General features: G+C 44.0%; 2 protein-coding genes and 1 long non-coding RNA gene across 3 annotated transcripts; 2 read left to right on the top strand and 1 right to left on the bottom strand.

The window, feature by feature from the left end:
- Nucleotides 1-10: 10 nt before the first annotated feature.
- Nucleotides 11-6896, bottom strand: tbc1d20 (TBC1 domain family, member 20). Its single transcript, XM_031850338.1, has 8 exons — nucleotides 6440-6896; nucleotides 5954-6139; nucleotides 5677-5757; nucleotides 4697-4883; nucleotides 4491-4592; nucleotides 3631-3772; nucleotides 2858-3036; nucleotides 11-2721 (listed from the first exon to the last, which is right to left on the bottom strand). The coding sequence occupies exons 1-8, from the start codon at nucleotides 6489-6491 to the stop codon at nucleotides 2457-2459; spliced, it is 1194 nt and encodes a 397-aa protein (XP_031706198.1). The 5' UTR covers nucleotides 6492-6896; the 3' UTR covers nucleotides 11-2456.
- A 751-nt stretch (nucleotides 6897-7647) lies between these two features.
- LOC116387230 (uncharacterized) lies at nucleotides 7648-9448 on the top strand. The gene is made up of 3 exons (XR_004213005.1): nucleotides 7648-7798; nucleotides 9158-9218; nucleotides 9359-9448. It is a non-coding gene; the product is annotated as an uncharacterized LOC116387230 (long non-coding RNA).
- A 314-nt stretch (nucleotides 9449-9762) lies between these two features.
- On the top strand, nucleotides 9763-23183 carry znfx1 (zinc finger, NFX1-type containing 1; the record flags this gene model as incomplete). Its single annotated transcript, XM_031852030.1, has 17 exons — nucleotides 9763-10398; nucleotides 10690-10912; nucleotides 11002-11366; nucleotides 11480-11659; nucleotides 11985-12091; nucleotides 12977-13215; nucleotides 13342-13473; nucleotides 13686-13834; nucleotides 14521-14667; nucleotides 14762-14879; nucleotides 15843-16069; nucleotides 16555-16694; nucleotides 17157-17289; nucleotides 17882-18049; nucleotides 19705-19815; nucleotides 19972-20067; nucleotides 20276-23183. Coding segments are annotated over 17 exons (5622 nt in total), but the record flags the coding sequence as incomplete, so codon positions are not given.
- Between the last annotated feature and the right edge of the window lie 932 nt (nucleotides 23184-24115).

Here is a 24115-nt window from a genome sequence, read left to right as displayed (position 1 = left end):
TCTTAAAATTGCTGATTTATTCAGACGGTGAATATAATAAGTAATAATTCTCAGCCGGGGATTACGCACATACACAGCATCTATGTATGCAGAATCAAAGACGTCTCAGAGAGAGAAAATACAAATGGTTACTAGACAGTCTGTTGGTGTGTAGAGACAGTAAGGAAAGGGAGTAGAGATGCCTTCTCAGGAACAGAAAGTCTGGAGGACTAGCAGGTGTGATAAGAGAGCGGAGAGTTGAAGGCAAGATGACCGTTAAGAAAAAACAAATCCTGTTAGGCTGTGGACGTGCAAAAGGCCTCTGTAAAAATGATCTCTGGGTGCTCAGAGAGAAAAACATTTATCAAAGGCACTTCCTCCACGTGCTCCATTGTCAACATAAATTGACACAACATTGAACATTTTCACTCTAGTTTATTAGCATTCTGTTGTACAACTTTACATTAGTATGACAGTTTCATTATAACAAAATAAACAAAAAGGCAGATCCATTCTTTAGTGCAATGATAATTAATGACAGCTGCCGAGTGCAGATACATGGTGTGTCACAATACAGCTGAGCTCTCCGGCACCTCCGTGCATCCTCGGACATGTTCCAGGTCACCTTCAGTCAGTAGATCCCGTAACAGCTGAATCAGTGGTTCACTACAAAGGCAGTACACCACTCAACCACAACACAGGGATGGAGATGTATTCAGTTCCTAATACAGCAAAAACAACTTCTGTCTTTACGTCACTTCAACACCTTCAACTGAAGCGAAACGTTTTTAGTTGACTGGTTGTTGTGCAGCACAATACATGTGACCTGAAGTCAATAATTCAGGCATTTTTCTGTTAAGCAAACTACATCATAAAGATTACAGACAAGCCAAACTCACCATCTTGGAAGGAAGTGCTGTGACAAACTATTTGCAATGTATTTTCTGATGAGACTCGGCTATTCGGGGAAGTGGCTCACCCCTAAACAACACCCTAAATATATGACTGAATGACTGCAACATTGGAATGAGCTCGACTGCCTCTGAAATGCAAATGCTACACTCAAAGCAATCCAACTTAGTTAATGTTAAGTGTTAAAGCTAAATTCATGTTTGTAAGAAAAAAGCTGGATCGCATGAATATGAAGGCTTGGACGCTTTCTTTCTTCCGAGAGGACCACCCCTCGAGGACGAGTGTGAGAAAAGCACCCATCAAACCAATTTGAAAGTGATTTTACAAAACTCGCAGTCAGTGTGAAGTGGGTCCCCCCCCCACTGTGCCAGCCCAAAGACTACAGAATATCCACTTCATTCGATCTCAGCTCTGATATTTTCTGTTATCCAGAGTGAGTGAGTGAGTGCGTTACTAAACTAGAAGGAGAGATTGAATCATCTACTCCAGAGAAAGTGACGCAGAAAGCGAACCCTATTTATTAGAGGCCATGAAACACAGACACACTCTTAAGGTTGTGCATCCGAACAATTAAGTGCGTGAATAAAAAAGGAAAGCTCAAGTAAAACTAGTTTATTATGGTTGATTCTTTTTAGCATTTTTTACTTCCTGGACCGTAAACACTGTGCTCCAATCTGGGGCCTAATCCTTTGGAAGTGTTGAGTGACAAAAGTACTCTTCCAGCAGGCTACAACACATCTACTTGGAAAAGACCAATAGGAATGCATTTAAAACTTCTAACAGATATGTTTAGCTGACCCCCAACCATGAGCCAGAATTAAAATGCAACGGTTGACACGTTTTAAAGATACTCACCAGAAAGGAAGATAATGTCTTGAACAAAAAATACTTTTCGTAGACACGAAAATGGACAAAATTACCTATAACATAATAAAATGGTGACCTTAACAAGGTGCCTGTGTGTCATGACCATCTCTCTTATATACCTATAAAATAAGATACAGTAAATACAAAGGACTCTAACAATCCTCTATTTGGTCTTAGTCCAGGTATCACATGGGTTGCGACCACACACACCCACACACACGCTCGTACATTCACTCAAGCTCTCTCAATTGGCAGCAGTTTCAAGTGTAATGAGTCCACCAAGCTTTCAGCATAAATGTCTGTGAGCATAACTCAATCTCAGATTATCCTAATACCAAATATAAATAAACTTTAACAATGACACCATCAGTAATGGTTCTTATAAAAACAGTCTCTTCATTATAACAGGATGGGCCCTTCATTTCACAACACCAGCCGTTGCAGCTGTTTTACTGGGGCCCGCTCTTCAGGAGGAAGGACCTCCAGCTGGAGCCTTAGAGGCCACACATAGGACATTAAGACACATCCTGGAAGATGAAAAGAGGAGCGTTAACTGGTTCAGTATAGAGAGTGCACTCCAGACAGTGTTCGACTGCACGGTTTGTGGTTTCACTAATTTAAAAAAAGGGTTCTTGGAAGCAGACCCACCAGCATTCAAGGACAGATCTGCTGGAGCGTGGGAGTAAAAGAGGAGCAGTTCAAGGAAACAAGTCCAGTTTGGGGGCCCACTGCAGGGCCGAGTTGACCACAGCGAAAGCTGCTGCCCCTAAAGCCACTGTGAGGCCCATGACGGCCAGTCGGACCAATCGCCGCGTCGTCGAAGGCTGGGCCACCGTCACTACCGCGTTGGCCGCCGACCTCTCCAGTGCAGCCTGTTTCTGTCTGCGTCGGCGACGGAGAACAGAGTCTGGCCGCTGTTGAGTGGACGCAAGGTCAAAGTCCTTAAAGGTAGAGGCGGCCATGCTTAGGAGGAAAAGAGACAAAGAGAGATCGAGACAGACGGAAAAAGGAAAGTGTTAATGAAAGAACAGGGAGCAACTGGAGCTGAGAAGTAGAACAAAGTGGTAAGCATCTGTGGGAACCAGAGGGAGTTCAGTACCTGTCATGTGCGGCAGCCTCTCTGGCCAGTTCAGAGGGAGGGAACTGGACAAAGAGGTCTCCCGCCCGGCTGATGAGCATCTCATACGGCAGATCCTGGGGGATCTGAGACAGCAGGTGATGAACCATGGCCATATCGCACTCACACTCCAACACCTCCTCTTCTCTGTACAGCACAATCTGCAACACAACAACCACAAACACACACCACCGCGTTAGTTATTGACACATTGATGACTGAACAGGTAGAAACCTGTACTTTAGGTACACTTTGATGAATACCAGAATAAACTCGATGAGCCTTAGTTGTCCTTCCTTGAAGTTTATTGGACACAAATCTGATGTCAGAGAAGGTATTGGTACAGCTTGTATGCACGGACACAGTCATACCAAAAAAAGCTTGATATCGTTTCTGGTAAAAAATGATGTCATGTGACAAGGTAGACAACGTGTCTGTATCCTCCAGTCAAGACCAGTTCCCATGCTTGCTTATCACTGGAGCTGGGACATCTTCAAGGACGCCCAGAGCCTCCTCACACAAAGTGTGTTTGGTGTGAAGGACACTGAGGCCTCTCGGGTTACCTCGTGAGGTATGCAAAGAACACCTCCCCAAAATGTAACTTTTGGCCTCTGAATCCCCACATCAAGAAATGTAGCTCACACAAATGTTCTTGCATGTAACCGACTCAGCAGACTTGGTTCAAGCACCATCAAATGAAAGCTGGGTTTCTAAATGGCAAAACTAGGAGAGCCGATTATAGGTCATAAACTTACCACAGCAGCAAAGTAGATGGGCATCAACGGATGGCAGGCCAGGAAAAAGTCATACAACCGGACCACATGGCGGAAGTCTGACAGGACGTGACCAAACCAGGTGATCAGCCAACTGAGAGCAAAGACTGTCCCCACCTCAGCCCTAAGGATCAATCGATGAAGGGCAGAGATCAACTTACATTGGCACAGAAATCTGTAACGCGTGCCGACGCTGCACTTCAGGGACCCTGTATACTAAACACTCGTTATGAAAAACGAGAGTTATGCTACGGTATCTGGAACTGAAAGACATAGAGGGCAGCGCGATGTTAGCCCTCCGAGCAGAAGACTTAATGACCTGTCGTGTTAAATTTTTACAGACTTAACTCGAGCTGTCATAATAGGATCAAGTACGCTGAAAGTGCACCGTCACCCCTCTCCTTCACATACTCAACAATGACATCATCTTTATATTTGAGCGTGCTGAGGTTTAACATTTACCATTTTAAAAACACCTGGGACAAGATATTGACAGTGATGGCAAAGTTCATATAGAACAAAACTGCTTTGGACAGAAACAAACTAAATTCACTTGTTAAAGAAAACATACTCATTTACTACAGCAGACACCAGTGGAAACTATTTATAGAGTAGATATAAATGCTATTACATTTCATAGCCTTACGGAAAGTCATGTAGAGTATGAGGCCTTTTAATATTCGTTTCTGTTCTGCCTTAATTATAGCTGAACTAGCTTGCAAATTATCTTCAAACTGCATATAGAGCGAGGACGGATTTCTCACTGTGGGATGTTTCATGTCCCACAAGTAAACCTCTAATAATTTGGTTTGGCGTGTTACCACTGAAACAGAGAGTCTTACTGTTGCATGAAATCATGCACTTCAGGGTTGACCCTCTCAATGATGGGCATCAAATAGTTGAGAATGTGTTTCGTGTTGTCCATGGTGGGATCCATGAAGTCCCTGAAAAAGACAAAACAGAGAGCCGCTTTAGAGTGCACAATAGACCACTGACGAAGAGAGGAAGTGGTGGTGGTGGTGTTGCAGATTACGTATGTGGAGAGTACCTGAGGTGGTGCGTGGAGAGCTTTTCCACAAGAGCAGTTGCGAGGCGCTCTCCCAGTACCAATAAGAAGGTGACAACAATGTCATGGTATCCTTGGTAGTAGTGCAGCTGGGGATTGCGTTTGAGAACTACAAGGATGATGTCAATTAGTTCTTCCTGGAGACCCTCCCTCTGCTCATCTGGCATACCTGTACAAGACCACCCAGAGTAACATACAGCCGTTAGTTTAAATAGGCTTTCACCTACCAGTCAAACCCAGCAGAAAGATGAACAGACAAACAAATAATACATTTCCGTTATTCCGGGATGAAGCTTAAAAGTACAAATCCTGCTGTGATCTGACTAAAATTCATTTTTTAAAGGATACCGATTGAAAACTACAGTATATCACGTTTCCCCCCCCCAAAAAGTGACAATAGTACATTTTACAGTTTTGTTTTGAAGGCAGAACCCCTTGACTTCCACCTGATCACTGATGGACGTCACAGTGAGATCAGACATGTGTCTAGTAGAGAAGCAGTAATGGCAAAGCTTTGACATTGCGTTGGTCAGTAGGATAACGTGTAGATTTTTCTTAAGTGAATGACATTTCAGTATTTGCCAAGGCAAGTGAAAAAGTACCTTGTTACTTTTATGAAAGAGCTTAAATTACTCTATGAACATGTCAAAATAGTAGCATTTGTCAGTGGTATTGAACTCAATGCAATGTTGATTATCAACAAGTTCCAAATTAAAACTAACCCCTGTACCCCCAAATATGTTGCTTTCTGTCTGGTTCGAAACCCTATGATTTACAAATTGTATGTTGCATTACATTGTATTTCTAACATTAACTTATGAGTCCAAATCTCGAGATGTGATGCTCAGGATTAGTGCACAGCCTGGCAGTGTGTTTATCTATAGGTGTGTCAGTTCTTGTGTACAGTATACACAGCTCAGCATCATGAAGCTGTTCTCTAAACTGGTAGGAGTTCTGCTCACCAGGCGGGAACCTCCGCAGCGAACGCTGGACATCCAGTAGCACCTGGTTGTAGTCCTTGTTATCCTCCCGTTCTACCGTTTCTGGACAAGACATGTCAAAAGTCAGCATTACCACACACTAATCAAATACTGTATGTGGGACATTTTGCACCTGTGTGAACTCTGTATGTTCCCATTTGTCATGCATAGTGGGAGAGGGAAGGCATGTGTGATGGCGTTTTGATATGTAGCCTATATTGCTCAGCTTGTGCGTGATGCAGCTATTCCCACGTGATACCTGGCTCTTGTTCCAAGACGTGAGGAGGGACGTTGAGGAGCCGAGGCCACACTTGACAGCGTAGCTCATCAGTCAGCAGACCACCTTCACTGATGGCCATCCTTCTCAAAGCAGCCACGTCCACTGGACTCGCACTGAGGGCATGCGCGATGTCCGCAATTTTCCTCTTCCGCTTGGTGTCCCAGTCTGAGACACAGATAAACAAACGCAGTGTTCAAGCAAGTGCTAACTTTTATCTTGGGAAAGTTAACGTTACTTGTACGTGCAGGTAACAGTTAACGTACGTTAACTTAAAGCATTTGCGGAGGTTATGGAGGGAATGGTGAGCGAACTTCAGCACCATCAAACGTGAGCACGTTTATAACATTGAAGAGTATTTGGGGACTGGTTTTGCTGCTGAAATGCCCTAAAACATGACTGCCCCAACACGAAGGCAGCTAACGCTAGCGGTTAACAACCTTAGCGACATTTCAAAACTACCGTTACCTTGTTTTCCGTTCACCGGTGACGAGGCACCAGCACCTCTGGATTTACTCATTTTTTTTGTCTCCGCTTCTTGGTGTGTCCTTGTCAAATTACATTAATACTTGCCATCCTCCTTTACTTGGCTACGCTCAATTTAGCCCTTCATGGCTGCCAACTGGGAGCTAGCTGTCTAATTAGCAAGGCCAGCCAATACAAGCACGGCCCGATAGTTAAGCTAACTAACGCTAGCTATTCAGTGTTAGCTAGTTATCGAGCTAACACTACATTGCCCCGGTTCCGAAACTGCTATTTTCAGCGACACATCCATCATTATCCGTGCTACTGACAAACGTGTTGAGCATTAGGAAACGGCTCAACAGCAGTGCGGTTACACCTTAGACTGGTGAACCGGCTACATGTTTACATTGACGGAAGCGACCAATGGGATAGCTTTAGCTAGCCTCCACGCTCACACTGAATGATGACGTAGGGACAAGATGATGTGAGGTGACGAGGAGGAGGAGTCCACCTTCTGAGTTTATCAAATAATAATGACGATTAAAAAAAAGACAATAACTCAAATATAATAATAATTATAGTGCTATTATTATATTTATTTATATTAATATGTTTATTATTCAACCATGTCTTTGATTTAATTATATAGTTTGCTTGTTAGTTGGTTGATTAATCTATTGATTGACTGATTCGTAAACCTTAATTTAGCATTTACTTATTTCCTCCCTACTTAATTGGACTACTTCCGCTCTTTTACATTCCAGAGGTAAACATTGCACTTTGTACTACATTTGGTGTATTTGACAGCAATAGGCATAGTTTGCAGATTAACGTTTTACATACAAAACTTTATAAACCAGCTACACCATTACAATGCTGCTTACACGTTAATGCAGTAAGGAGCCAATAGGTCTACGTTATCGATAATACTCATTCTATTTAGTGTGTCACACCCAAGCATTCATTCACAATACCAGGGCCTTGGCCGACCTAAATGGAACAGGACCATAATTATTTTTCATTAATTACACCTGAGTCTAGTTACATGTTAAATTGCAGTGAAAATAACCTGTTGGGCATAATTTGTTGTATGCATTTATGTTAAACACTTGCCTCTTGCTTACATGTGTTACATATTGACTTCTAGGTGGGGTGTGTTTGTTCAGATGAAACGAAAACGAAAATGACAGGGCATTTAAATAGCAGCTTCCTTAAACTGAGCAGTGTGAGCAGCAGACGCAGCTGAGACAGAAGAGACTTGCGACTGAGAAGGCTATAGGCTCTGTGATGCTAGCGAATGGGCTTGATTACCTTGTAAACCTTGATGTATGTGGAAGTATTCATGTCAAGTGGATAGTCTAGGTGAGTTCTCTCTTTTATTCGTTATGTTGCGTTTGTTACGAGGGGTGGGAGGTCGATGTAGCTGGCTAAAGTATTCGGAAATGTGAATACATTGTAGGGCTGAGAATAAATAGAGCTCCGGAGTGAAATTTAATAAAAAACTCAGTCAACATAAGAGGTACAGAAGGTAAATACTTATTAGCAGATCCGTGAAAGAAAGACGTGTGAAGTGGTTTATAACGTCTCATCCGATTTTTCTGGACAAAAGAAACCTATCTTACAAGATCCGGCAGAGGGCACACTTACTTTAAGTTAAGTCATTGCACTTGCAAGCAAAGTCCACTCTCATAAAGGCATTGCGTACGATACGCTTTCGAATTAAAAATGTCACAAATTACAATTAAAGCCAATACCACACAAAATATCCTGTTTTTCATGAGAATAAAGAGACAGGCAAGTACACGGACTGTTGCTTCGATCTCCTCAGAAGCTGTATTGAAATCAGCCCTTCTTATCTGACCTTGACAATCCTGTTGATAATAGTTTGAAAAATGGATAGAACAGAGTGCATACTTGTGGATGTTTATGCTGTGATGGGAAGTGACGAAGTACATTCAAGTACTGTGTAGGCTACTTAAGTACAATTCTGAGGTACTTGTACTTTATTTCCATTATACTTCTACTCCTTTACATTTTTGAGGCAAATATCTTACATTTTACTCAACCATAATTATTTCACAGCTTTACTAGTAACTTTAGATTCAGATCATTAAACACAAAATATAAATAGATTAGTACACGGTGACATATTTATATGAATTAAGCGCTGTAGAATAAGTACGACTAAAATGCAATTGTTTGGCATTACTACTCTTTACTTAAAGGATAATTATTCGACATCCAGAGCATTAATATAGCTGCAAACAACTATTTGCTATGTAAAGGTGTAATATTGTCCACCCAAGCCCCACTCCCTCTGGATGTGCTGTAAGCTGAGTTTCTCCGTTCTTTGATGTCATAGTCAGGCCGGCCACGCGTGCTATTGGTGCATGTCCGTGCACGTGAGCGCGCATCACTAGCTAGATCACGGGGGCACGTCTGCACTGCTCTCATATGAAGGTGACAGCTGATAAGTCGTCCAGACCGTCGGCCTCGTAGCGGCGCCCACCCTCCCGTTCCCCCACCAGGTGAACACAGTTTGCCCTCCCAGCACTTCTCCCGGTGTTAGCGCTGTTAGCATCGTTAGCAGCGAGCTCTTGTATTATGGCTTCTTCCACCAGTACCTAACTTTACTGCTTGTATATACTACGCAACCCTTAACAATGTGTGCGTGTTCATGCTCAAATGTGATGTATTTACGTTCAATGTCTTGCCACACAGAAAACATCAGTGTTGCCAAACTAAATTCCAGCAACCATGGAAAGGCCAACTTCAATAACTGGTAGGTGATGTCCTAACAATGGTAAATACAGGCTACAGGAGAGGCAATCAAGCACAACTCTTGAGTAGAAATTCAGCCATGGTGTTTATTTTCAAGGTGTAAGTATCTTACTGTCTTCTTATCTTCCTTCCCCCCCACAGACTCAGGACAAGGGAGTGAAAAAGGTGGGAGGAAAGAAGGAAGGGAGAAGACAGGTGGGGGAGGTGAAGGGGTGCGAGGAAGAGGAGCAGATGGAGCAGCAGGCAGGGGAAGAGGAGGAGGAGGAGGAGGAGCAGCAGCAGGAGGAGGAGGAGCAGCAAGCAGGGAAAGAGGAGGAGGAGGAGCAGCAGCAGGCAGGGGAAGAGGAGGAGCAGCAGCAGGCAGGGGAAGAAGAGGAGGAGGAGGTGGAGCAGCAGGCTGGGGAAGAAGAGGAGGAGGAGCAGCAGGCTGGGGAGGAGAAGGAGCAGCAGGCTGGGGAAGAGGAGGAGGAGGAGCAGCAGGCTGGGGAGGAGAAGGAGCAGCAGGCTGGGGAAGAGGAGGAGAAGGAGCAGCAGGCTGGGGAAGAGGAGGAGGAGGAGCAGCAGGATGGGGAAGAGGAGGAGGAGGAGGAGGAGCAGCAGGCTGGGGAAGAGGAGGAGAAGGAGCAGCAGGCTGGGGAAGAGGAGGAGCGGCAAGCAGAGGAGGAGGAGGAGCGGCAGGCAGAGGAACAGTTAGGGGGGTGACTGAAATGCGTGTATTGAGAGGAGGACATAGTTTGGATGGAAGAGGAGGACGTTGGGGTGAGAAAAGAGATGGTGTTGGAGACAGGCAGGAGAGGAATGAAGGCAGATCAAATTCTACAGGCAGAGTCGGGGTACCACAGGGTCGTGGGCTGGGCTATAAAACACTGAAAGAACTCTCTGAAAAAGATCCGTCTGCAGTGGCCATCACCCTGTCCGCTCACCCTGCCCTGAAAGATGTCCTGCAGTGCACAGATATGAGGCAGGACCTTATTGAACTCCTCTGCCTGGTGCTGAGTAAAGCCTTCAAATCTCAGGCAGACAGGTGCACCCTGCAGCACCTGGCCGGCATCATAAAAGATTCAGGGTTCTTCCGCACCGTCCTGCCCCACTATCTGGGGGGCATGGTGTCAGAGTTCAACCCCACCCGCAGGGCGGACTACCCTTTGCACATGGAAAACATCTTGACCATTCTGTCACAGGTAAATAGTGGAAAGAATGAATGGACGAACCAATCAGTTAGTAAATTCAGCTGAAGGATAAATGAAGTAATGCATGAAAAACACTCAGTGAGTTTGCATTAAACTAATTAAATGGACCCAGAAGAGCTGCCTTCAAAGACGGACGCAAACAAAGTCCAGCAAACAATGTTGTGTTCCTTGTTTTTGCCTGATTATGCTTCTTTTTTTCTATTAACAATTGTTGTATTAGTAATTGAAACTCTTGTAGTTGAATATACTTAAACTATTTATCCTCAATATTATGCTCACTAGGTCCTCAGCACCTTCCCTGCCAGCTCGGCCCAGACTGTGAGTCTGATACTGACGATGCTTAAAGCCTCCATCGACAAACTGAGGGCCTTAGGGGTGGACATCCAGCCTCAGACGGAGGAGAGCGTGGAGAACATTGAGGTCCTGATCAAGCACCTCCAGGAGAAATCCAGGGACAGAACCCTGCGCTCGGACAAGGACACGTATGCCCTTCTACCCACAGCAGGTGATAACCCAGATAAGGGCCTCTTATACATCTCTTACTACAAATGCTGTTTTTCTCAACGTCATATGCATGTGATTTATGATACCCAGATGAAGATATGCAACCGGATTTCCGGACCATACCCATCTACCCAACGCCCGAGGAGCTCCAGCTGGAGCAGAGGCCCTTCCTTAGAGCCAACCTCACCTCTCAGCGCTACACAAACACCCACCTCTACCTCGATACGCACTTCCGGCTGCTGAGAGAGGACTTCGTGCGGCCACTCCGTGAGGGGATCCAGCAACTGCTTCGGATCCAAGCGGAAAAGGGAGGGGGCGATGATGGGAGCCAAAATCATCTGAAGACGAAGCAATTTGATGACATCCGAGTATATTTTGACACCAAACTGGTGGTGCCCAGGTGCACGCCGGCTGGCATTGCCTACGTAGTGCAGTTTGACATTCAGCCACTCAAGGTTAGTCTCTCTCTTACATATTTTAAGAGATACAGTATTTTGCTTATTGAATGGCAAATTGAAAAATGCATATATTAACGCGTATATGAATCTTTCCTCCATCTGTCGTACAGTTTGTGCGCTGGCAGAACTCCAAGAGGCTGATCTTCGGTTCCCTGGTGTGCTTGTCGTGTGATAACTTTGAGAGCTTCCTGTTTGCCACAGTGTCAGATCGGGATCCCAAAACCTTAGAGCAGGGACTGGTCCAGATTGCCTTTACTGAAGAGAGCAGAAGCAAGTTGGCCAGAATTGAGGTGGGCAGTGAAGTGTGTGAGCAGAATGCATGTAGTTACGGTCTAATATCAGCCACTTCTTCTGCAAAAAGCTATCACTGAAATGATTGGGTACATTTAGCTAAAACACAGAGAGGGTTTCTAATAAGTCCAGTCTTCACTGATATACAAGAAGTGGACAAAATATTTAAAACACCTCGTAGTATAACTGTATAGCACCACAAAGCCTCCAAAACAAGGTGAATCAACACCTTGTAAAGACTAACTTCCTAACATGCAGGATGGGGGATTTATGCCTTTTTTATGAAACGGATATCCAAAAAAATAAACTTATTATTTCTCACAGAAAGATCAGTCGTTCCTGATGATTGAGACCACTGCCTACTTTGAGGCCTATCGGTATGTTCTAGAGGGTCTAAAGGAGCAGAAGGAGGACGACCTGCCCTTTCAGAGGTAGTAGGAGTGTGTGTGTGTGTGTGTGTGTGTGTGTATTTGTGTTTGTGCTGAAGTTTTTACATTCTACAGCCAAGGTCATAGTTTTGATATAATCCCACAGCACTTCAAAAAAACAGTTCAAAGTTGGTTTTTCAAAGGGAAGCTGGGGGGTGAGGGGGGGGTTAGGTATGATTTAATTATATTGCCACGGTTTTCCAAAAAGCGATCATGCATGAATAAGTTCAAAGGTTTGGTTTTTGTCTCCACTCCCAGTGCCCTCCACAGTTACCACAAAGTAATGTACGATATGAGACGCTTTGTTGACCGTCTGTGCCCGGGACTCTCTTTTGTGACCACTAGAAACGACTGTTTTTCCTTCAGAGGTGCAGCATGGGACTTATTACTAGCATAGGTGCATATATTAAAAACAGTTCATCTTTCTATCTCACATTTTCCTTCTTTTTTTTTTTTTTGCCTGCTGTTAGATGCTAATTTGTGTCGGTGGTGTAAACAGTGCCATCTCCATTTTTTCCCGGTGAATCCTCAAACAGCCCCTACTTCAGCTGAAGATCACTCTGCAGCTCTCCCACTGGTTTCCTTCACCCCTCGAAACTAAACACATGCTGCTTTTGCGCTTGTATTTAAAGACTATGTAGAAAAGTACACTCTTCCTCTTACAAATGAGAAGTTGAATTCATAGCTGACAAAATGCACTTTTTGTTGAATTCGGTACACTCTGGTTTTGCAGCTAAAGCCTTACTTGGCGAAATCATTGTCGGCCGATAACCACTGGGTTCTGAATTTGCATATTGGCCAAGTGTCTCTTAATTAGAAGTCTCTACATCCTTCTTTCACACAGATAGTAGATACAAAAAGTAATCCTCCTATCCATACTGTGTCCAGGTACATCGTGGAGTGCAGCACAGATGTGGAACCCCCGGCTTATCTGCGAATAAGAGATGACTATGACCTGTCATCTGTTGCTCACCCTGACCATAAGCCCAACGTTAAGCCCTTTCACAGCCTGGTGGCACGGGCCTGGCCGAGGAAGGAGGAGCTGGGGCTGGATGAGTCTCAGATGAGAGCCTTCCAGCTGGCCCTCACAAAGGAGCTCACCATCATACAGGGACCTCCTGGCACTGGTGAGACATTGAAAATACATTGTTGGAAGGATGACTTCACTGATGTGTACATGAAAAAAAACAGTGTGAAATGTGTTTTCAACAATCCATTAACGCACACAAATCCGGCATCTTCCATTTTCTCAGGAAAAACCTACGTTGGCCTTAAGATTGCTCGGGCTCTGTTGACCAATCAGGAACTTTGGAGAGATGGACGTGACGCAGCTCCAATGCTGGTGGTGTGTTACACTAACCATGCCCTGGATCAGTTCCTTGAGGGTAAGCAGTGGTGCCAATATGACCAGATCTAGTTTACATGTTGTTTGAGTGGTTTTGGATTTAAAACAAAGAAGTTCATTTGTGAAAGAAAAATGCTGAAACCTTTGCTAATGCACCTGTTTCAAGTTTTATTTGATTATTTGTCTTTACAAGCTGACCTTGAATGGGCAATGTAAGACTAATGAGCTCTTGTTTTGCCTCTGCGTCTTAAGGTATTCATAAATTTCTGCCAGAGGGATTAGTGAGGGTAGGAGGGCGCAGCAACAGTGAGATCCTGAAGCGTTTCAATCTAAAGGAGCTGACCCACTCACCTGACTTCAAACGAACGCTGCCGCCTGACCTGCAGCGTGCATACAGTCAGGTGAGCTGCCTCACCTGCAGCGTGAACGTGATGCTTCAAGTTGCTCCACACTTCTTTCTCTCATGCGCAGCAACATGTTGAGAATATATGAAAGGATATGTGTTTACATAATTCCTAATCATTTTGCCTTTTTGAGATTCTGTAAAAAGTCTTGAGTTTATTATGTTGTCTGTCATGTTGTTGTGTTATGCACATTTTTTACCTCATCTTTGTCTGACAAAGTCTCTAATGGAAACCAAAACATAAGGAAACCGAGATTTACTTGGAGAAGAACAACCAGCTTTATTGTAAAGTAACCATACTGCTACTTTAAGGGGAGGCAAAAACATTGTTTTTTCAAAAGCCAGTAACTGAACTTCCGGTGTTCTCCCAAACTAGAGACGCTCCAAGTCATGCTGGGGCAAAACATTCAGGGAGAAACAAGGCTCCAAAAACTGTGTCGCCGACCTGCGTGTCTCTGCCGCACTCTTTGCTCCTCCGGTCCTTCTCCTTATTTTTGATGAGCCATTGATTTCAGGTGCTCCACTCCTACAGAATAATGCAGCTAGAGGGGAGGGAGAGCACCAGAGAGAGAACAAAAACAAACTGAACAATACGGCACATGCAGGGCCACCCGTCATAGTCGGTGTATCACATTCTTTTGTGATGTTGCCGCCTAATCACTGTCTCCTTAACCTGTTACTCAGGTTTTCAAGCAGGTGTGTGAGGAGGAGAGGGCCATCCAGAGCCAGAGCATGAAGCTGGAGTGTTGTCTGAAAGGCATCCTGCGGGAAACCTTCTTACAGAATGTCATCTCAGACGGACACTGGGACAGTCTGCACCAGCGACCGCATGTGAGGAAATAAAACAGAAACATTCTGTGTACACGTGTAAACTGATGAAGACTGTGCAAAACTCATCAGTTCCTGTTTGTGCAATGATTTGTAGACATGGGGAGATTTTTGGACCTCGGGCGAGAAGAAGGCCAGCCTGATGATGGATTGGTTGGGTTTGGGTTCCACCGTCTTCCTGCAGAGGGCGACAGAGAATGCAAATAGACATGACGGTAAGGCTTTCAATGTGATGAGCACTCCACTGAAATCGATTCGAGAGGATCTGATAGTTGCTTCCTTTTCACTGACAGTTTGTTAACGGCACCTCAGAACTGATACTTTTAGCATTACAAGATTCCCTCCACAGAGGCTGTCGCATTTGCCCATGAAACAAGTGAAGACCAGTATAGCACTGCTCACATTTACACAGATGCATTAGCTGTCTAACCTTGCCTTGTAAACGCATCACATTATTTTTAAAGAAGTAATGACATCAAAGGGATTGTCAACCATCAGACACGTAAGACCTGTACTGTCCTCACCTGTTGACTTGCACTCAACCATCACAGATATGGCTGAGAGAGCATAACAAATGGATTCCACTTATAATATTCAACTGAAATGTTTTGAAATGACCTCGAGGAAAATGATTTATGTAATTATGTGCTGAGATGGAAAATATGACTTCAGGGAAACGGAAGCTCTTACTCTTAAGTGTCCGTCTTCTTCGAAGTAAATTGATGTCATCACTGCCCGAGTCATGAAGTAACTTTCTTTGGTTTCACTCCCAGTCCACAGCATCTCGTATGAACACCAACCACTGAGCCAGATAGCCTGTGCAGCTCCATGTCGGCTGACATGAAAACTTAAGAGCTTCAAAAATGGCAAAATGACCATCAAATTCTTAACACTAAACGGTTCCAGCTGGATTTTGTAGTTTAACAATAATAAATAATCTAGAACCCAGTTCAGATAGACCAGTCTCTGGGAATTATATAAACCATGAACTTCTACCATTTATCATGGAATGTACAGTTTATAGACTCATGTTGTCTTTTTTTTTATTTTACGACCTTTTCTTGTGTGTTATTACGATTCCATGCAACTTTATAAATCGTCGACGAAAACTAAAATGCAGCGCATTTATTTTACTGGTGAATGAAACACCGATTCTTACTCCAATGTGTCGGATGCAGCAGCAGAGGAATCGTTGGAGTCGGATGACGGGGACGACCTCATTGTCATCGCAGAGGAAGCAGATCTGATCCTGGAAGAGCGGTTTATCGAAGACGGCGGTGGTCACAGAGATGGCAAGAAGAATGGAAACTTGGATGAGGCTGTCCAAGCAGTCGGGGAACTGATGCTGGCTATGAACCTGGAGACCGACGAAGTACAGGCTGAGCAGAGCGAGGAAGGCTTTCAGGTAACGTTTCTCATGATTGGAATGGATTTAATATTTCATGAGTGTTTTTGCAATCCCTGTTCAATCAGACAACTTGATTATGAATGCAATTACTTATAGTTTAAGAGGAGTACATACAGTATAGTAGTATATCTAAGAGCTGTCCAATGGAACCGTATCAGGTGCTGCCCTATACTTACCCTCTGGTTTTACATTCACTATTTTTTACGAAAATGCATCGTGTGGATGTCCTTGGGGTCTAACAACTGTGCTGAGTGCATTTCTCCACCACAGATCTATATCTTTATACCTTTCAAACGGTTTCTTTACAACATGGCTAAATACACTTCTTCTGTGTCGTGCTGTCCAATTGTCATACTTCGCCCTCCATTAAGCTACAGCTGACCCTTAAATGGTCATTTTGATGTCGATTAAAGAGCAACAAAATGTTACCACATTGGGTAGGATTCCAAACCGTTAATAAATTGAGGTTCTGATCTGTGCAGCTACAACGGCACCAGAAGAAAAAGTTGAAGAACCGAATCAGGACAGAGCTGAGGAAGAGATCGGCCATGACTAAAACGGAGGAAGATGCTGTCTTGGATGTTTGGACCCTTAGCCAGCGAGACAGATGGAGACTCTATCGGTATGTCTGCATCTTTGTTTCACTAACGATCTGCCTTTTTTCTTCCCCATCACTTCTCCTGGTACCTTTCTTACATTTCTCTTCCTCTCATCCCCTAAGCAACCTCAGCCTGGTAGAAGTAGTCTATTCCCAGTGTGTGTAATTAAATCCACTAATCACCAGGAAAATGTCTCCCAGAGGATCGTCTCACCTCAGAGAGCCAAGACATAACAACCTAACAGGGCTACCAGGACTGTTGTTTATGTAGTCGTAATTATTATTTAAACTGACAAATGGGGCAATTTCCTTCCAAGACTGATATGATACGTCTCCCTGTAATTGCTTACCCACTAGTAACAAGTACCACAGCATTGTTTTTTTTTTTTTTGTGTATACTTTTAGATGCTGAGCAAATAATGAGTGTTCCGGTCTCCAGACTGTCAGTTGTCCCAATGTTTTGCTATTAATAATTTGTGCCTGCAGGTTGTGGGTGGCCCGCTACAGAGTAGAACTTTGCACCATAATCCAACAGTCTGAAGAGGACTATCAGAACGCCGTGGACAGATTGGCCGATGTAAAACTTCATCAGAACCTCTGTCTCCTCAAGAAAGCCACGGTACGGTATTCAGTTAATATATAGTGTGAATGTATTTATTTTTGTAGATTTAGAGAACTTTAAGTAAAACACTTCTTGAATTTATAGGTTATCAGCTTAATATGCGGAGAGGATAATGAAGCACATTGCTTTACTTCCACTTACTATCTAAAGTTGTTCTTGTTGCCTGAAAGATACCCTTTAAATATTTAATATACTTATAATTCCGGACTCGTGTTTACTGCACGCAATGCGCAAACTAGTAGACGGAAGCAAAAACATTTCAGTAGGGCCTCTGTGGATCACTATGAACGATGGTATTAATGACACTAACGTGAGGCTGCCAGCCAGTCAGGGGAGACTACTGCGCCCGTCCAATAAATACTCAGGTGCTGAATTCCCCTCCCACATAAAACTGCAACCTGTCACTTCTACACTTGAGTTTTGTGCTGATTAAACAAACATATAACGTGTGCAATTAGCAAGCTTTAGGCAGATTTTGTTACCTTTTTTTTTTTGGAGAAGCCAAATGAGCCGTTTCCTCCTGTTCCCAGTGTTTGTGCTAAGATAAAATTCTTGGCTGCAGCTTGATATTTAATGTGCGTCCCATCAGGTTATTGGCATGACTACAACAGGGGCAGCCAAGTTCCGTAGAGTTCTGCAGATTGTGTGTCCACGTCTGGTGATTGTGGAAGAAGCTGCCGAGGTTCTCGAGGCTCACACCATCACGACGCTGAGCAAAGCCTGCCAACACCTCATCCTCATCGGAGACCACCAGCAGGTACGAACTCGCGCGGACAATTACGGCAGCCATTCCTAAACAATTTGTGCACTGGTGTGTTTTGTTACGCCATCTTCTTCTGACTGAAATTTACAGGACAAACCTGTTCAGAGGGATTTCGTGTCGTTGTCAGTATGTTTGTGCATGTCGCCTTGAGGGAAATGGCGAACAAAAAAAAACATGCCATGCCGGCCATTACAAAAGATATAGAGAAGAGTGATATGCTGGACATCAGTAGACTATTACGACAACTTGTTGAGGCCTGCCAAGGACATATGGCCGGGCAGCCTGTCTAGCAATCTGCGCTGCACACAATTCTATCGCACCATCTGAATATTCTGTCCTGGTCTCTTCTTGCTTTGTAACTTCTGTCTGCTCTTTCCCTAATATTTGCTTGTTGTGCTATGTTTGTGCATGGATTTATGAAGGCATTTGAATATACAAACAAACCTGACTTCTTTACAGTTTGCACTGAAAGTTTAGCGAGTACAAGAATGGAATTCAAAATAGAGGTTGACTTGAAAATTGCATTTATTGTAACCCGGGCTTGGAAATCCATAGTCATCTTTAGATATACAAGATTATTATAAAAGTAATTTACCACTGCGCCGGAGGCTCCCTTCACTGTTTTACACAAAGTGCAATTTAATGTTGCGAAATGAATAAATCAATATTAAAGTATATCTGAATTATCAATTTAAACTACAGAACAATTAAATTAGTACAGGTGTGGTTTAAAAAAGATGACGTATTCTGACTGCACAATTATGTGTAGTTGGTTTGTTTCATGGGTTTAAAGCCATTTTGATGATATTTTGTTTTGATTCTATGACCCAAGTGTTCAGCGCTTTTGTTTTTTTGAGTAACCCAAACTTGAATCCGTGCATGTAACGGAGGTGGATGCATCACACTTTCCGAGTAAAATAAGCTTTGGCGTTGTGCTGTTCATTAATCACAGGTTTGGTGTTGCATCGAGCAGAACACAATGCATCACATTTATACTAGAATTTGTCTTGCCTCCCCCACACCCCTCCCACATGCATGCACAATCACACTCTGTCCTCTAGCTAAATTAGGTTTGCACACACACACGGACACTTGCGTGCGTACACACACACACACACACACACACACACACACACACGCTCACATTTTCTGCACAGTCAAAACAGTAAAAAAAAAAAAAAAAACTCGACAGGAGAGGAAAAGAAAGTTCGAGTGCATTTGCATACATCCTATATTCCCATCCAGCCACCCTGAAACAGAAACTCGCAGCAGAATATTGTTAATCCCTTCCAGGCTTACCACTGTATAGATTGGTGCTTCCACCTGTGTCTAGGAACTGTGTAATACGTATTCACTAGCATTTACATAACTGTAAATGGTCTTATCACCATAGGCATGTGTCCATGAGAGTCATCCCTCACTTCTATGGTTGTGATCTAGGGCTCCTTAAATATGCTAATATAAGACAGTAAACCTGCGGAATTGATGTAATCACCACTGGATGGAGCAAGATTTATTCATGTTCCCAGTTTGTACAAAAAAAAAAATAAAAACTACGACATTACTTTAAGCCTTTCCGTAATAATTCATGAAGTTTAAAGCATATGGTAAACGTGATTTTTTTTAAATTTTTTTTTTTATTCCTTTAGCTGCGCCCCAGTGCCACAGTTTATGACCTCGCTAAGAACTTCAACCTGGAGATGTCCATGTTTGAGCGGCTGGTGAAGATGGAACTTCCTTATGTCAGACTCGACTACCAGGTCAGTGTTTCTGCATCTGTTCATTTGTTTATCTTATCAAAGGATCTGTCGATGAATACAATGTAGACATGTTGAGATTATTCAGTTAAAGACCAAGTATGTTTTGAGTCTCTATGACGGGTTTATCTGTGCTTATGTGTTGTGTTTGTTCTTCAGCATCGTATGAGGCCAGAGATCGCCCGTCTTCTGACTCCACACATCTACGCAGAGCTGGAAAACCATCCGTCTGTGTTGAACTACGACAACATCAAGGTGCATATTTTATTTTCTCTCCTGCTGCGCATCCAGCAGTGAATATCCGTTTACTCACTTGCATGGATAAAAAGCATCTGCATAGTTACTTGAATACATATAGATATTTTGAGTCACTGTTGGGAAAGATTTAGAAAAATATGATAAAAGTATGTTGTAAATATCAAAGAATGACATGGAATATAATATATTAAATGCTGTTTTACAGGGCCTTGATACCAATTTATTCTTCGTGGAGCACAACCACCTAGAAGAACAGATCAAAGACGGGAAAAGCCATCGGAACCAACACGAGGCGATGTTTGTAGTCTCTCTTTGCCGCTATCTTATCCTTCAGGGGTACAAACCCGAGCAAATTACCATCCTCACAACATATACCGGGCAGCTCTACTGCCTGCGCAACCTTATGCCTGCCAACCAGTTCACAGGGGTCAAAGTGCACGTAGTGGACAAATACCAGGGAGAAGAGAATGACATCGTTTTGTTGTCTCTGGTCCGCAGCAACCTGCAGGGTAAAGTTGGCTTTTTGAACATTCCCAATCGCGTCTGTGTAGCCTTGTCTCGTGCCAAGAAAGGTCTCTACTGCATTGGCAATAGTGCAATGCTGGGCAAAGTCAAACTGTGGAGCAACATCTTCCACACCTTGAGGGAGAAGGACCAGATTGGAAAAGCTCTGACGCTGTGCTGTCAGAATCATCCAGATCGACAGGTGACAGCGGCTCACGCCGACGATTTCAAGCAAGCCCCCGAGGGAGGCTGCACGAAGCCCTGCGAGTTCCGTTTGGATTGTGGCCACGTTTGCTCTCGCGTCTGCCACCCCTACGACCCCGAGCACAAGGAGTACCAGTGCCTCAAGAAGTGCCAGAAGACTTTATGCGATCTGGGACACAGGTGCCCACTTGTGTGCTACAAAGCATGCCCAGAGAAATGTTCAGTGATGGTTGAGAAGATCATACCCCAGTGTCAACACGCACAGTCGGTTCCTTGCCACCAGGACCCGCATACATTTACATGCCGGGAGCCATGCACGAAGCTGCTTCACTGCGGACACCCATGTGAATCACTGTGTGGAGAACCATGCATCCTCAGTCGGTGCAATGTGAAGGTCCCCATCGCACTGAAGTGTGGCCACAGCCAACAGGATTCGTGCTTTTACAAAACGCACACACAGGAGCCTGAATGTAGGACCCCTTGTCAGGAGCAGCTTAAATGTGGCCATGCCTGTCGCGGTAGCTGTAGCCGGTGTTTTCAGGGCCGGTTCCATTCCCCATGTTTTCACCCCTGTAAGCGTCTCCTGATTTGCTCTCACATATGCCCGGAGCCCTGCACTCGTGATTGCCCCCCCTGTCGGAGACCGTGTGAGAACTGCTGCGTGCACAGCAACTGTACGAAGCCTTGCGGACAGCCCTGCGCTCCGTGCGTTGAGCCCTGCGATTGGCAGTGCCCTCACCAAAGCTGCAGCATGCTCTGCCACGAGCCATGCGATCGTCTGCCATGCGACCAACCCTGTGCCAAGACCCTGGATTGCAGCCACCCATGCATAGGTCTGTGTGGAGACAAATGTCCGAGCAAATGTCGCGTTTGTAATCACGACGAGGTCACAGAGATTTTCTTTGGCACCGAGGATGAGCCTGAGGCTTACTTCATTCAGCTGGAGGACTGTGAACACTTCTTTGAATACACAGCCATGGACCGCTACATGGATGCCAACCAGCAGGCAAATGAAGGCGAGGATGAGGCCATTAAGCTGAAGGAATGTCCCAAGTGTACAGTTCCAATCCGCAAGAATCTGCGCTACGGATCTCACATCAACCGCTGTCTTGCTGAGATTGAGATGGTAAAGGTCAAGATGAATGGATGTCAGGCAGATATTGATGAGCATAGGGAGACTCTTCACAAACAGTGGGCGGACAACCTTCTCCTCGTTAAAAGGCATTGCCGAATGGACTACATGGAAGTCAATTACCAACTGGAAAAAAGCCATCTCACAGCAAAGGACCTGTGGACCCTGGAAAACAAGATGGATTTCCTAATAAGAGTTGCAAAGCTGAAGAAGATCCTAAGGGATAAACTGCTGGAGATTCAAAGCTCAACATTGGAAGATAATGTCGAGCAGTTTGTGCGCTGGCTCAATGACCGGGGCCAAAAATTCACAGACCAGCAGGTCTTTGATTTGCAGAGAGAGCTGCAGAGAATCACCCTCCTGATTGAACTCAACACCCGTTGCAGTCAGGCAGACATGAGAGGACAAAGTGACAAAATACGATCCGAGGTAAAAACGATAACGGAGCTTTTGGAAAAATGCGGCCAATTCACTGAGCAAGATCAACAACGAGTGACCGGCGCCATGAAGAAACTCGACGAGAAGTTCCCGCCCACAGGCTTGGGGATCAATGACGAGGAGAGAAAGATGATCGTATCGGCTCTGAAAATGCAGCCTGGACACTGGTACAAATGTCCCAATGGCCATGTCTACGTTATAACGGAGTGTGGAGGGGCTATGGAGAGCAGACGCTGCACCGATTGTGAAGCTACTATTGGTGGGGCCAATCACACACTGACTGGTGGCAACCGAGTTGCCTCAGAGATGGATGGGGCGCAGCATGCTGCTTGGTCCGACAACAACAACCTTCTAAACTTTGATCCTCTTGACTTCTGAAAGCCGTCGTTGCCTTCACAGTCCTGGTCTGTTGGTTGCAATACCTAAACTGTAATCACTTTTAATTCATGTTGGACTAGGAAGGCTCTCTACGAAGGTTACTGAGATAATGCAGTAGTCTATTTTACTTTGAGTTTTATGAATGCTTTTTAGTTCTCTTGCGTTTTCATATATACATCCCAGTTGTTTTTGGTCTTTCCCACAAATTTTGCTGTGTATGTGTTTTGATGCCACTTTGTGTTCATGGAAGTTTGAACATTTCCTGCTTCAGACGTAGTGGTTTTGTTTTAAAACTTGCTTTCCTGCATTTGCTCAACCATCCTTGTGTAAGTAACAGTTGTCCTGTTGTTCAACAATAGGTGGCAGTAAAACACTGTTAAAGAGCTTACAGAGAAATGACATGATGGTTATCATTTTTGCAGCTTGTTTTAAATGAAATAAAACTTGTTTGAATGTATTCGCCCATTCTTGTCTTAATTTTACACACACACACACACACACCATAATGTAAGAAATACCAGCAGGGAGAGCAGTGCCTTCCAATAAAAGGTTTCTGCAAATATACACGGAGTTAAAATGTATGTTAGTATTTTTCATATGGGCCTCCATAGGCAGAGAGCAATAAGCTTAGCAGAAATGATTAACATGTAAACTTGTAATGCTGCTGCAAGACGTATTTGTAGAAAAGCTAATGTTGACACGTGCACATAAATGCAGCTCATGGGAATAATCAACATACCATTTTTAGAGCTGCTGTTCTGTAGGAATTATTTTATATATAATGCGTGACAAGAAATCCTCCACCATTATTACAACAAATGCTGTCTTTGCTACCCTGCTCGCTCTCTTTCTCACAGAGACAACATGAGTTTATCACAGTCTCTAATAGGACATCATTGGCATTGAAGCCAAAGAAACAACCCTGAAATAGCTACAATTCCTCTTCACTACTGTACAGTCGCTGAGTTTCATTTTTTGCATTTTGTAACCACTTGCATCACTTTATTACATGATGAATGTGTCCCTGTCACAAGACCAGCTCCAATGCAAACTGCGCAGTCTGCAGGGAGGGGAAAAAAAAAAAAAAGAAACATCCAAAAATGCACTGTCAAGACGAAGTGTTAAAATTGAGCAAACTTTAAAAGGGTGCCACTCTCAGTATTTATAGGATTCAAGCACCCGGCTGAGAGAGAGCTGGACAAAAAGAGGCATTGCAGAAAAATGTTAAATATCCTACAGAGTGGACTGTCTCATCTATCATGTCAGGTGGCTTTGTGTTGTCAGAGTTTCAGCTGGTGTGACCCTGCAATAGAACTACCAAGTCCCCCCCCCCCCCCCAAATCACGCGCACTGTACATTATGTGGTTTCTTTACTGTCTCTAGCAGAAC

The sequence above is a fragment of the Anarrhichthys ocellatus genome, unplaced genomic scaffold (assembly GCF_004355925.1).
Source record: "Anarrhichthys ocellatus isolate YVR2014 unplaced genomic scaffold, GSC_Weel_1.0 scaffold1, whole genome shotgun sequence".
NCBI lineage: Eukaryota > Metazoa > Chordata > Actinopteri > Perciformes > Anarhichadidae > Anarrhichthys > Anarrhichthys ocellatus.
Note: the sequence above shows the minus strand (reverse complement) of the source record. Positions and strands in the feature narration are given on the sequence as shown.